Source organism: Nomascus leucogenys, chromosome 1a (genome assembly GCF_006542625.1).
Source record: "Nomascus leucogenys isolate Asia chromosome 1a, Asia_NLE_v1, whole genome shotgun sequence".
In the NCBI taxonomy this organism is placed as follows: domain Eukaryota; kingdom Metazoa; phylum Chordata; class Mammalia; order Primates; family Hylobatidae; genus Nomascus; species Nomascus leucogenys.
In genome coordinates this window covers 66,983,937-66,996,841 of record NC_044381.1, presented here as the reverse complement: position 1 = coordinate 66,996,841, position 12,905 = coordinate 66,983,937, and the positions used below count along the sequence as shown (strand labels likewise).

General features: G+C 38.3%; 1 protein-coding gene across 1 annotated transcript in view; it reads left to right on the top strand.

Annotated features, from left to right (window-relative positions):
- SOS2 (SOS Ras/Rho guanine nucleotide exchange factor 2) overlaps positions 1-12,905 on the top strand; it is a 113,672-nt gene that overhangs the window by 24,193 nt on the left and 76,574 nt on the right. Inside the window, 3 exon segments of the mRNA XM_030810181.1 lie at positions 3,179-3,304; positions 6,552-6,683; positions 7,778-7,942. Coding sequence (XP_030666041.1) covers positions 3,179-3,304; positions 6,552-6,683; positions 7,778-7,942 — 423 coding nt within the window.

Genomic DNA, 12,905 nt, shown 5'->3' with positions numbered 1-12,905 from the left:
TCTGACCTTGGCCTCCCAAAGTGCTGGGATTACAGGCATGAACCACTGTGCTGAGCTAAAAATGGCCTATAATTTTCATCTTTCTTTTTGAGTTTATGTATAAAGTCTAGTCCCGAAATAAATTGGAGAGTATCTTTTTTAAAAAAATTTTCTAAATGTTCGCTTAAGATTGTTGTATTGCTTCCTTTATGTTTGATGAGTTTGTCAATGAAGCCAGGTAGACCCATATAATGGGCTATAATACAAGTCTCAACAAATTTCAAAAGATTGAAATCATAGAAAATATGTTTTCTGGCCAGGCATGGTGGTTTATGCCTATAATCCCAGCATTTTGGGAGCCAGAGGTGGGTGGATAGCTTGAGCTCACAAGTTCAAGGCCAGCTTGAGGTCAAGGCTACAGTGAGCCATGATTGCACTACTGCATTCCAATGTGGGTGGTCGAATGAGACTCTGTCTCAAAAAAATTAAATAAGTAAATAAAAATGAAAAAGAAAGTGTTTTTTTTTTTTTTTTGAGACGGAGTCTCGCCCTGTCGCCCAGGCTGGAGTGCAGTGGCATGATCTCGGCTCACTGCAAGCTCCGCCTCCTGGGTTCACGCCATTCTCCTGCCTCAGCCTCTCCGAGTAGCTGGGACTACAGGCACCTGCCACCACACCCGGCTAATTTTTTGTATTTTTAGTAGAGATGGGGTTTCACTGTGGTCTCGATCTCCTGACTTCGTGATCCGTCCGCCTCGGCCTCCCAAAGTGCTGGGATTACAAGCGTGAGCCACCGCGCCCGGCCAAAAGAAAGTATGTTTTCTGACCACATGTGATTATTATAGAAATCAATTTTAAAAACCTTTAAAAAAATCTCATGTTTAAAAATTAAGAAATTTGCTTCTAGTTTCTTAAGATGAAAGAAGAAACCATAATGGAAATTAGAAACTATAGTCCGCCATTCTTATCCTTGGGTTCTTAATCCATAGATTCAGCCAACCTCAGATCAACAGTATTTGGGAAAATAATGGATGGTTGCATTTGTACTGAACACATACAGACTTCTCTCTTGTCATTATTTCCTAAACAATACAATATAACCACTATTACATAGCATTTACATTGTATTAGGTGTTATAAGTAACCTATAGATGATTTAAAGTATATGGGAGGATGTGTGTAGGTTGTATACAAATGTTACACAATTATATATAAAGGACTTGGACATCCATGGATTTGGGTATGCACAGGTGTCCTGGAACTAATTTCCTACAGTTACTGAAGGATGACTGTGTTTTGAACTGGAAGATTACAAAAATATTCCATATGAAAATATGTGGGTTTTTACAAAAGTAGTTTTAGAGAAAACATACATATTAGAAAAGGAAGGTTGACAAAAATGAGCAAAGTATCCATCTCAAGAAGTTGGCAAAAGAACATAAAAAGCAGAAGAAATAATGAAGATAAAGCAAAAATAAATGAAATATAAAACAAACATAAAATAGGATCATAAAAGTCAAGAGTTGGTTCTTTAAAAGATTAATAACATTGATAAACCTCTGAGATGCTGATCAAGAAAAGAACGAATACACAAATAACTAATATTAGGAATGAAAGAAGGGATTTTACTATAAATCCTATAGACTTACAAAATATGAGGCTATAATGGACAATTTTATGCTATTTTTTTTTTTTTTTTTTTGTGAGATGGAATTGTCCAGGCTGGAGTGCAGTGGTGCGATCTCTGCTCACTGCAACCTCTGCCTCCCAGGTTCAAGCAATTCTTCTGCCTCAGCGTCCTGGGTAACTGGGATTACAGGCACGTGCCACCACACCCAGCTAATTTTGTATTTTTAGTTTCACCATGTGCCCAGGATGGTCTCAAACTTCTGACCTCAGGTGATCCATCCACCTCGGCCTCCCAAAGTGCTGGGATTACAGATGTTAGCCACCGTGCCTATGCTAATTTTTTAAAAGTCTAATTTTGTTCAGGCATGGATCTCTTAGGAAATGGCAAAGTCTAAATCATAGACTCATCATCGTTTGGCAATGGTCGGTTTAGCGGTGGGTGTGTGATCTGATGTTAGAAAGAATTCTATGGTAAATGTTGAGACTTCAAATGAAATGGTTAACTTCAATGCTGTGTTTTTTGTGGGGAGGGTTTTAAATTACTTTTGCTTAACTATGAGTCTATTCAAGTTATCTATTTTTGTGTTAGTGCTTCTGATATCCTTCTGACTTCATGGCATAAAAAGTTAAAGCAGGCTGGGTGCGGTGGCTCATGCATATAATCCCGGCACTTTGGGAAGCTGAGGTGGGAGGATCACTTGAGCCCAGGAGTTCAAGACCAGTCTGGGCAACATGGTGAGACTTCATCTCTATAAAAAGTTTTAAAAATTAGCCAGGTCATCGTGGCACACACCTGTAGTGCCATCTACTTGGGAGGCTGAGGTGGGAGGGTTGCTGGAGCCCAGGTCTGCAGTGAGCCTGGGTGACAGAGTGAGACCCTGTCTCAAAAAAAGAAAAGAAACGAAAGCAATAATTTTTTATTATTTCTTTCAACAAATATTTATAGGACACCTAATGCTAGGTACTATTTACCATATTTCTTACATCCAGTCAGACTGGATTATTATTTAGGACAGAAAATTTAGAAACAAAAACAGCTCATTCCTAGAAGGATGCAGCTGCTTAAAAAAAAATAAAGAAAAGAAAAGAAAGAAAGGTGGGGGGCTTAGCATAGCTGGTGGTGACAGTGCTATTGTGAAAGCTGAGTAGCACCTATTTCACAGAGCACCTCTATAATTTGTAAAGGAGTATGGTTTTCAGATATTACCTTTATTACTGGGATTCATGACCTGCATAGACTTCAAGTAGGTTTATTGACTTCAAGGTATCCACAATTCCTCTGAAATTGTATAGAATAGTTTATGTGTATATGCTTTTTGGTGATAGAGAAGAGAGGGTTCAATGGCTTTCCATAGATTTTTCAAAGGGTCCAAAAATGCTTAAGAACCACTGTTCTATGGATTAAGAAAAGTTTACAGAGACCAACAAATAGTTTTTTTCTTCATTTTGTGTTTTATGTCTGTTTTGAGTAGCCATTATAGTAAAATATTATTTATATATAAAATTCTCTCTGACTTTTGTTCAATTTATATTATTTTGCCATTACTTTAACGGATAACTTTTTTTTAAAGGTTCAGGAACAAGTGCATCCCACTCTCTCAGCTAATGAAGAGTCTCTCTATTATATTGAAGAGCTGATTTTTCAGCTGCTTAATAAATTATGCATGGCCCAGCCAAGGACTGTTCAAGATGTAGAGGTAAAAATTATTTTGTCATTTCAAAATGTCACTCAACCACTGTATGAATTAATTTTTGTATCTATATCATTCTAAATTATTGTGAAAACTAAAACCACTGAAATTATGTATGATATATATGGTCAGTTTGTTTTTGACAAAAACGTCAAGGCAGTTCATTGAGGAAAGGCAAGTTTTTCAGAAAAAAAAAGTCTTAGAACAACTGGGTACATTTATGAGGGGAAAAAACCTTGAAACCTATCTCATGCTGTAGACAAAAATTAATTCAAAATGGATCATGGCCTTAGACATAACAGCTAAACTACAAGATTTCTAGAAGAAAATTCTGGAAAATATCTTCATAACCTGGGGTTAGGGACATATTTTTTAGAGAGAACTCAAAACATAGTACTTTATATTGAATAATAAGGCTAGGTGTGGTGGCTCACACCTGTAATCCCAGTACTTTGGGTGGCTGAGGCGGGAGACCGTCTCAAAAAAAAAAAAAAAAAAAAAAAAAAAAAAATGTTCTCTATGTCAGTTGAGATGATGGTTACACAGACATAAGCATTTCTAAAACTCAGCAAATCGTGCATTTTATGATCTGTGTATTTTACTGCATATAACTATTACCTCAGTAAAAGATCAGTGTAAATTTTGAGGACATTTGCTCATTGATTTAAAAAAAGTGTATGTATGTGTGTGTGTATATATATATATATCTGAAAAACTATGTTTAAATTAGTACTAAAATAATTGTTTTGCCTTGGTTACATGGGAGTATTTTTGGATTTTTAGCAATATCTGTTAGGGAGAGTTTTACTTCTTTTGTATAAAAGCACCCTGTGCACATAAAATTAATATTAATAAAATTGGTATTATTTTTCTCCTGCTAAAAACAAAACAAATGTCTAATAGTACAGCTATCAAAAATTATTTTTATTTTTATTTTTTGAGATGGAGTCTCACTCTGTCGCCCGGGCTGGAGTACAGTGGTGTGATCTTGGCTCACTGCAACCTCAGCCACCCAGGTTCAAGCGATTGTCCTGCCTCAGCCTCCCAAGTAGCTGGGACTACAGGCGTGCACCCCAGGCTAATTTTTATATTTTCAAAAATTACTTTTATACTGTACTGCTTACATTTCCTTTTTTTTTTTTTTTGAAATTTGTTTCTATAAGCAACAACCTTCTTTCTTTCTTTTTATGAAGTGGCATGATCATAACTCACTGTAGCCTTGAACTCCTGGGCCCAAGTGATCCTCCTGCCTCAGCCTACCGAGTAGCTGGGACTACAGGCACGTGTCACTGCACCCAGCTAATTTTTATTTTTATTTTTGTAAAGACTGGGCCTTGCTGTGTTGCCCAGGCTGGTCTTGAACTCCTGGCCTTCAGTGATCTTCCCTCCTCAGCCTTCCAAAGTGCTGGGATACAGGTGTTAGCCACCATGCCCAGCTACAACAACTTTCAGTATAAAGGAAAATCTTAATTTGTAGTGATTGAGCTGTTAAGATTTTCCAGGATTCTTGGAATTAAAGCATTTTTTTCCCCTGTTCTCTGCTGCCAGTTGTTTGGATTTTGTTGCGTTTTGTTTTAAGAGACAGGGTCTTGCTTTATCACCCAGACTAGGGTGTAGTGTCAGGATCATAGCTCACTGTAGCCTTGAACTCCTGGGATCAAGCAGTTCTCCTGCCTCAGCCTTGCAAGTAGCTGGGACTACAAGTGCATGCAACCATGCCTGGCTAATTTTTAAAGTTTTTTGTAGAGACAGGGTCTCCCTACATTGCGCAGGCTGGTTTCATACTCCTGGCCTCAAGGGATCCTCCCACCTCCGTCTCCCAAAGTGCTGAGACTTAGTTAGAGGCATGGGCCACCATGCCCAGCCTCTGCTACTAGTTTTGAACATGAACTAAACACACTGAAAGCATACTTTTCAATAGCTAAATTTGCTAAAATCTGAGAATATAACTATAAATATAGGAAACCCTGCTAAGTTAGAGTTTAATTCAGATCTCAGTAGTTCTTGGTTTTCATGCCAATGAATCACTGATTAAATTAAAATTAGATGAACTGCCTAGGTGCAGTGGCTCACACCTGTAATCCCAGCACTTTGGGAAGTTGAGGCGGACACAATCACTTGAGCCCAGGAATTTGAGACTGGCCTGGGCAACATGGCAAAACTCTGTCTCTACAAAAAATAGACGAATTAGCCAAGAGTAGCGGTATGTGCTTGTAGTCCCAGCTACTCGGGATGCTGAGGTGGGAGGATCATTGGAATCTGGGAAGTGGAGGTTGCAGTGAGCTGAGATCCCGCCACTGCACTTGCACTTCAGCCAGAAGTGACACAGACAGAGTGACAAGAGTGAGACCCTGTCTCCAAAAAACAAAACAAAACAAAACAACAACAACAAAAAAACAAGATGAACCACAAAGGCTAGGATTGTTTTTGTCAAGGTACGTATTTTCTAAGCCATTCTGAGCTCTTTCACCCACTTCATCTTCCAAGAGATACATGACCTCTTTTATTTGAAGCTCTAAGATTAGCGAAAGGAGACTGGCTGTGTACTAATGATTAAAAATGAATGAACAATTTCTGCTCTGCTAGGTAAATAGTTTTAACTCTAGAAACCTAACTTAAAATCACTAATACATTATTTCATGTTCACTTTAATCTTTCTTATATATCCTATGTGTTGTTTTTTTCCTTTTTCCAGTTCATCTTAATTATGCTTAAAGCTTTCTTTTTGAAGTTTACCTTTTTGTTTTATCCATGAAAATTATGTGGAAAATTTTTGATAGTCCTGTTGACGTTTTTTTTTTTTTTTTCAGCTGGGGGTCTCCCTCTCACCCAGGCTGGAATGTAGTGGCGTGATCTCGGCTTGCTGCAACCTCCGCCTCCTGGGTTCAAGCAATCCTGCCACCTCAGCTTCCCAAGTAGCTGGGACTATAGGCATGCACCACCATGCCAGGCTAATTTTTGTATTTTTAATAGAGATGGGGGTTCACCATGTTGCCTGGCTGGTCTCAAACTCCTGAGCTCAAGTGATCCACCTGCCTCAGCCTCCCAAAGTTTTGGGATTACAGGCGTGAGCCACCGCGCCCAGCCTGACCTTTTTTTTAAGCCAAAAAATTTATTTATTACAGGAATCAGAATGTATTATGTCACTATTATCCGCTAGCATTAAGAATAGAGATCAAGTTGAATTTTGTATGAATTTCCTATTTACAAACACTTTTATTAATACTACAATGGTTCTGCTGTGATTGAGCAGGAGCGAGTTCAGAAGACCTTTCCTCACCCAATTGATAAATGGGCCATTGCTGATGCACAATCTGCTATAGAAAAACGAAAACGAAGAAATCCTCTTTTACTGCCTGTGGACAAAATCCATCCTTCGTTGAAGGTAACAAAAGATTAAACATTAGTTGGGGGGTGTTCTTTATAACGAGTAATATTTTATTTCTATATTTATAAAGCATTAATGTAGCATGGTCTGTGTTAGTGTGTATATATGCACTTCCATGTGTATACTTGTACATACACATCGTATAAATATGTATACAAAATGATTATACTCTGGTGAAATTTAATTTGTTTTCAAACAATATTAAAAATTATTAATAGTGATAATGCATCACTATTATTTTGTGGCATCTTTTTTGTTTTTTAAATAGAGACAGGGTCTTGCTGTGTTGCCCAGGCTGGTCTCAAACTCCTGGGCTCAAGTGATCCACCTACTTTGGCCTCCCAAACTGCTAGGATAAGAGTCATGAGCCATCATGCCTGGCCCATTATGGCATCTTTATGGCATCTTCCAATGACTGCTACTCTGACTGATTCCTATGTAGTAGGCCGTGATTCTCAGCCATTTGTTGATTAAGAAAGTGTATAATTTCAGAAGCTACTGTGAGTTCAGAACTGTCTTTAAAATTAATTTGTATTATCACAGATTATTTTTTATATACTGGAAAAGTGGGCTAGGACCTAGTTTGGCTACTAGATGGATATTAGTGCATAGGGCAAAATATGTTTGGTGTATATGGATTTTAAGAGTTTTGTAGCAAATGCAAACCCCCCCCCACCCCCACCTGCCACACACACACAGACACTTCCACACCTCCCCTCAGTAGAAACTACTGTAATTAGGGGATACTGGTTTTAAAGCAGAGTCCTTGAAGATAGCAGATATTTTGATATTTGTCAGATGAGTTTTGGTTAATGTATTAAGAGGCTTTTAGTGGAGTCCAACCCAAGATTTCTATATTAAGATCAACTATTGTTGTTTGATAAAAGGCAGAGTTGTTAGATTAGATATCTCTTAAAAGAAAAAAAGCCCCAATACAGGGACCAAAGATTCATTCTATATCCCGTGGTACCCATACATTTAGACATGTTAATAGAAAGTTTTTTATAAGCAAGGATGTTAAATAGGAATTTTTTAAGTGTTTAATACTTGACTGCTACATTTTGCAATTAAACTATTTATTCTTTTCACAGGAAGTATTAGGGTACAAAGTGGACTACCATGTGTCCCTATATATTGTGGCTGTGCTAGAGTATATCTCAGCTGATATTTTAAAATTGGCTGGTAATTATGTTTTTAATATCCGGCATTATGAAATATCTCAGCAGGACATTAAAGTGTCAATGTGTGCAGATAAGGTAAGTGTTACAAGGTATTTAAACTTAACTTGAATAGCAACTATACTGATTTCTGCCTCAATCTTTTTGTACACATTATTAGATAAGTAATTTTTATAATTGCTAGTACTGGAAGAGAGAAAAATCCTGGCTTTACAGAGTAACCATGGTATTTCCAGGTTTTTAAGCGTATGGCAGGATGGGGATCTCTTTTTTTGGTCAAGAATCTTTTGCTTACAGGAAAAAAACATCCAGGGCCTCAAAACAATTTAAGTAGTTTCAGTTTTATATTTTTATAAAGAGAATATATGGAGTTCTACTCAGGTACTTTTAAGTGTAAGTAATTTTGAAGACCCTACTTTGGTTTCACAGCATAGCTTAGTGAGGCACAGGGGAGAGAAAATTAGACTGCAGTGTTGAAGTTACTCCCCTCTGATCATTTTTTTGTTTTTATATCTGTCTTCTTTCCTGGCTGTAAGCTACTTGTGGGAAGAAATTGAGTCTTTCATATTCTTCTATATTCCTTTTCTTACCTTCTTATTTTTCTTCCTATTTATTTATTTGAGACAAGGTCTCACTTTGTCACCCAGGCTGGAGTGCAGTGGCACAATCTCAGCTCACTGCAAACTTTGCCTCCCTGGCTCAAGCAATCCTCCTATCTCAGCCTCTCGAGTAACTAGGACCACAGGCGTGCATCACCACCTCCAGCTGTTTTTATATTTTTTGGAGAGATAGGGTTTCACCATGTTGCCCAGGCTGGTCTTCAACTCCTGAGCTCAAGGGCCTGCCTCAGCCTCCCAAAGTGTTGGGATTATAGGCATGAGCCACTGCACCCGCTGAAGCTATAATGCTGAATAACATAGCAATCCTTGTGTTAGAAGGTATTTATTTTACTGCAAAATAAAAATATTATAAACAGATAATTACAGAACAATATGATTAAAACTATCATACTAGTAAGTCCAAGGTACAGTGGAGAAAGTAATGAACTTTAGCATGGGTGAGGCCAGAAAGACTACAGAGAAAATGCCTAAATGAAACTCTCTCAGGGTGAACAACCTTCAGGAGCTAGCACATGCTGATGGTTCTCAGCCTTGACTGCACATCAGAATTAATAGAAAGCTTTTTAAAAAATGCTGATGCCTGCATATCACCCCCAGAGACTTAATTGGCCTGGACTGGATCTCCAAACCTCAGTGTTCTTTGAAAGCATTCTAGGTAATTCTGATATGCATTTATAATAACTGAGACTGATCGTACGATGCCATAATTTCAGAAATGACTTTTCACTTACATCATGGTAACAATTCCTTGTTATCTCTATTTTGACTTATAAAATTATGGCTACTTTTTTTTTTTTACTTTGAAAATATCTTAGACTTATAGAAAAGTTGGAACTACAACAAAAAGTAAGCCCTTGCCACTTGAACCATATGAGAGTAAGTTGCCGATATAGTATGTCCTATAAACAAGAACGTTCTGCTACATTACCATAGTATGACTGACAGTCAAAATCTAGGAAATGAATACATTTGATACATTATACCATCTAACTTTCAAACATCGTTCAAGTTTTGTCACATATCCTAATGATGATCTTTTTACCAAAATAATTCATTCCACAATCATATATTATGTGTCATGTATTTTTATCCTCTTCAGTCTGGAATAATTCCTCATTCCTCCCTTAACTTTAAAAAAAAAAAAAAGATAGCAAAGCAGGCCAGGTGGTGGATCACGCCTGTAATCCCAACTCTTTGGGAGGCTGAGGCGGGCAGGTCGCTTAAGGTCAGGAGTTCAAACCAGCCTAGTCAACATGGCAAAACCCCGTCTCTACTAAAAATACAAAAAAAGTAGCTGGGCATGGTGGCATATGCCTGTAATCCTAGCTACTTGGGAGGCTGAGGCACGAGAATCATTTGAACCCAGGGGGCAGAGTTTGCACTGAGTTGAGATTGCACCACTGCACTGCAGCCCTGGGTGACAAAGCAAGACTTTCAAAAAAAAAAAGGTGGTAAAGCTGACTTTATTCAAGGGAGGCCATGGCAATAGGCACAGGGACCACTGCAGTGTAATCCCGTGGTTGGGGAGAGAGACATTAGAATCAACTCTCCTCCCTTAACTTTTATAACCCAGACACTTTTGAGGGTTACAGGTCAGTTACTGTATAGAATGTCCCTCAATTTAGGTTTTCTTTGCTGTTTTCTTTTGGTTGGAATCAGGTAATGGTCTTTTGCAGGAATATCATAGAAATTGTGCTGTGTTCTTCTCATTGCATTTTCTCAGATGGCACACAGGCACATGATTTCATTGTGTCTCATTAGTGGTGGTGATGTTGACTTTGATTACTTGATTAAGGAGTTATCTGCCAGGCTTTTCATCTGTGAAGTTACTCTTTTCCCTTTTGTAATTAATAAATGAATATTTTGTGGAGTACTTTGAAACTGTGTATCTTATTCTTCATCACACTCAAATTTATTTATTTTAATATAGACTAATGAATTGTTATTTTATTCAATGGATCATAATCTGTTACTTCATTATTTAAATGTTGCAGGCCAGGCACCGTGGCTCATGCCTGTAATTCCAGCACTTTGGGAGGCTGAGACAGGTGGATCGCTTGAGGTCAGGAATTTGAGACCAGCCTGGGCAACATGTCTCTACAAATAAAAAAAATTATCCGGGCGTGTGCTTGTGACTATAGTCCCAGCTATTTGGGAGGCTGAGGTGGGAGAATCACTGGAGCTTGGGAGGTCGAGGCTACACGGAGCTGAGATCACGCCACTGCACTCCAGCCTAGGTGACAGAGTGAGACACTCTCAAAAAAAAAAAAAGTTCCGGTTGTTCCAGATTTGGTTATTAGGAGCCCTAGCTTGGTTTTTCTGTTCCTGTCATTATTTGAGCACTTTATTTTCTTTTCTCCTTCCTATTTATTAATTTATTAAATTATAAATTGACAAATTATAGTTGTATATATTTATGAAGTACAAGGTAAGTTTATGATTATGAAGAAAATGTGGAATAATTAAATCAAGCTCATTAACATTTATTACCTCAAATACTTATTTTTTGTGGTGAGAACATTTGAAATTTACTCTTAGCTAGTAGAATAATGGTTAGAAGGCTAGGAAGGGTAGCTGGAGTGGGGGAAATGGGGATGGTTAATGGGTACAAAGATATTGTTAGAATGAATGGGATCTAGTATTTGAAAGCACAACAGGGTGACTACAGTCAACGATAATTTATTGTATATTTTACGACAATTAAAAGAGTGTAATTGGACTGTGTGTAACACAAAAAAAGGATAAATGCTTGAGGTGATGGAGACTCCATTTTATTCTGATGTGGGCATTATGTGCCTGCATTTACCGCATAAATATATACACCTACTATGTACCCACAAAAATTTCTTTTAAAAATTGAAATGACAAAAAAATTTACTCTTTTTGCAATTTTGAAATGTAAATACATTATTATTTACTATATTCACCATACTGTGCAATAAATCTTACAAAAAAGACCCAATTCCTCCTAATTGAGGTTTTGTCCCCCTACCCTTCAGCCTCTGGTAACCACATTCTACTCTGCTTCTATGAGTTTGTTCTAGATTCCACATGTAAGTGAAAACACGTGCATTTTCTTTGTTGTTTGTTTTTTGTTTTTGTTTTTATCCTTTTTGAAACGGAGTCTCGCTCTTTGGCCCAGGTTGGAGTGCAGTGGCGTGATCTTGGCTCACTGCAACCTCTGCCTCCCAGGTTCAAGCGATTCTCCTGCCTCAGCCTCCCAGGTAGCTGGAACTACAGGTGCCTGCCACCATGCCTGGCTAATTTTTGTGTTTTAAGTAGACGGGGTTTCACTATGTTGGCCAGGCTGGTCTCGAACTCCTGACCTTGTAATCTGCCCGCCTCGGCCTCCCAAAGTGCTGGGATTACAGGCATGAGCCACCACACCCAGCTTGTTTGTTTTTGAGAGCTTGAGTCTCCCTCTGTCACCCAGGCTCACTGCAGCTTCAAACCCCTGGGCTCAGGCAATCCTCCTGCCTCAGCCTCACAAGTAGCTAGAGCTATAGGCGCCTGCCACCAAGCCCAGCTAATTTCTAAATTTTTGTAGGAATGGGGTCTCACTATGTTGCCCAGGCTGGTCTGGAACTCCTGGCTTCTAGTGATTTTCTTGCCTCAACCTCCCAAGATGCTGGGATTACAGGTGTTGGCCACTGCACCAGGCCATAAACTATTTTTTTAAATAAGTCATTCCCTTATTTGAAGCATTTTTCTATGTCCTAAATCTTCACCTTTTGAGAGTGTTAAAAAATCTTCATGTGGCAGGATTTTCAGATCCCCTTGTTATATTGCTTTTAGACTGATTTCTAAAACTGTGAAGACAATAGTCCAGATTTGGTCTGACCAACAGAGTATATTGAAATGCACGTACCTATCCTTTATTCTATAATAATTTCAGCATTAATATTTTGGCACCATGTTACTCTGTGTACTTATTGAGTCTGCAGATTTCTGAACTCCCGAGGACTGTTCCACATGAAGTACCATTATGTTAGGTCTTTGATTTCTCCAACTTGTGCTGTTGATTTTTTGTTATTGTTGTAAGAATGAACGTGAATTTATCCCTAGAAAATTTCATACTGTTATTGAGGCTGTGTTCCAGCATATATAGATATTTTAAAAATTGAATTCTGTCATTCAGCATTTTAGATACAGGTTTTTGTAATGTGTACAAATCTGATAAACCTTGAATTAAAATTATTTAGTAAAAATGAAAAGGCCAGGTGCCTTTGAATCTGGGAGGCGGAGGTTGCAGTGAGCCGAGATCACGCCACTGCACTCCAGCCTGGGTGACAGAGCGAGACTCCATATTATTTTATTTATTTATTTATTGTTGTTGAGACAGAGTCTTGCTCTGTCACCCAGGTTGGAGTGCAGTGGCGTGATCTTGGCTCACTGCAACCTCCACCTCCCAGTTTCAAGCG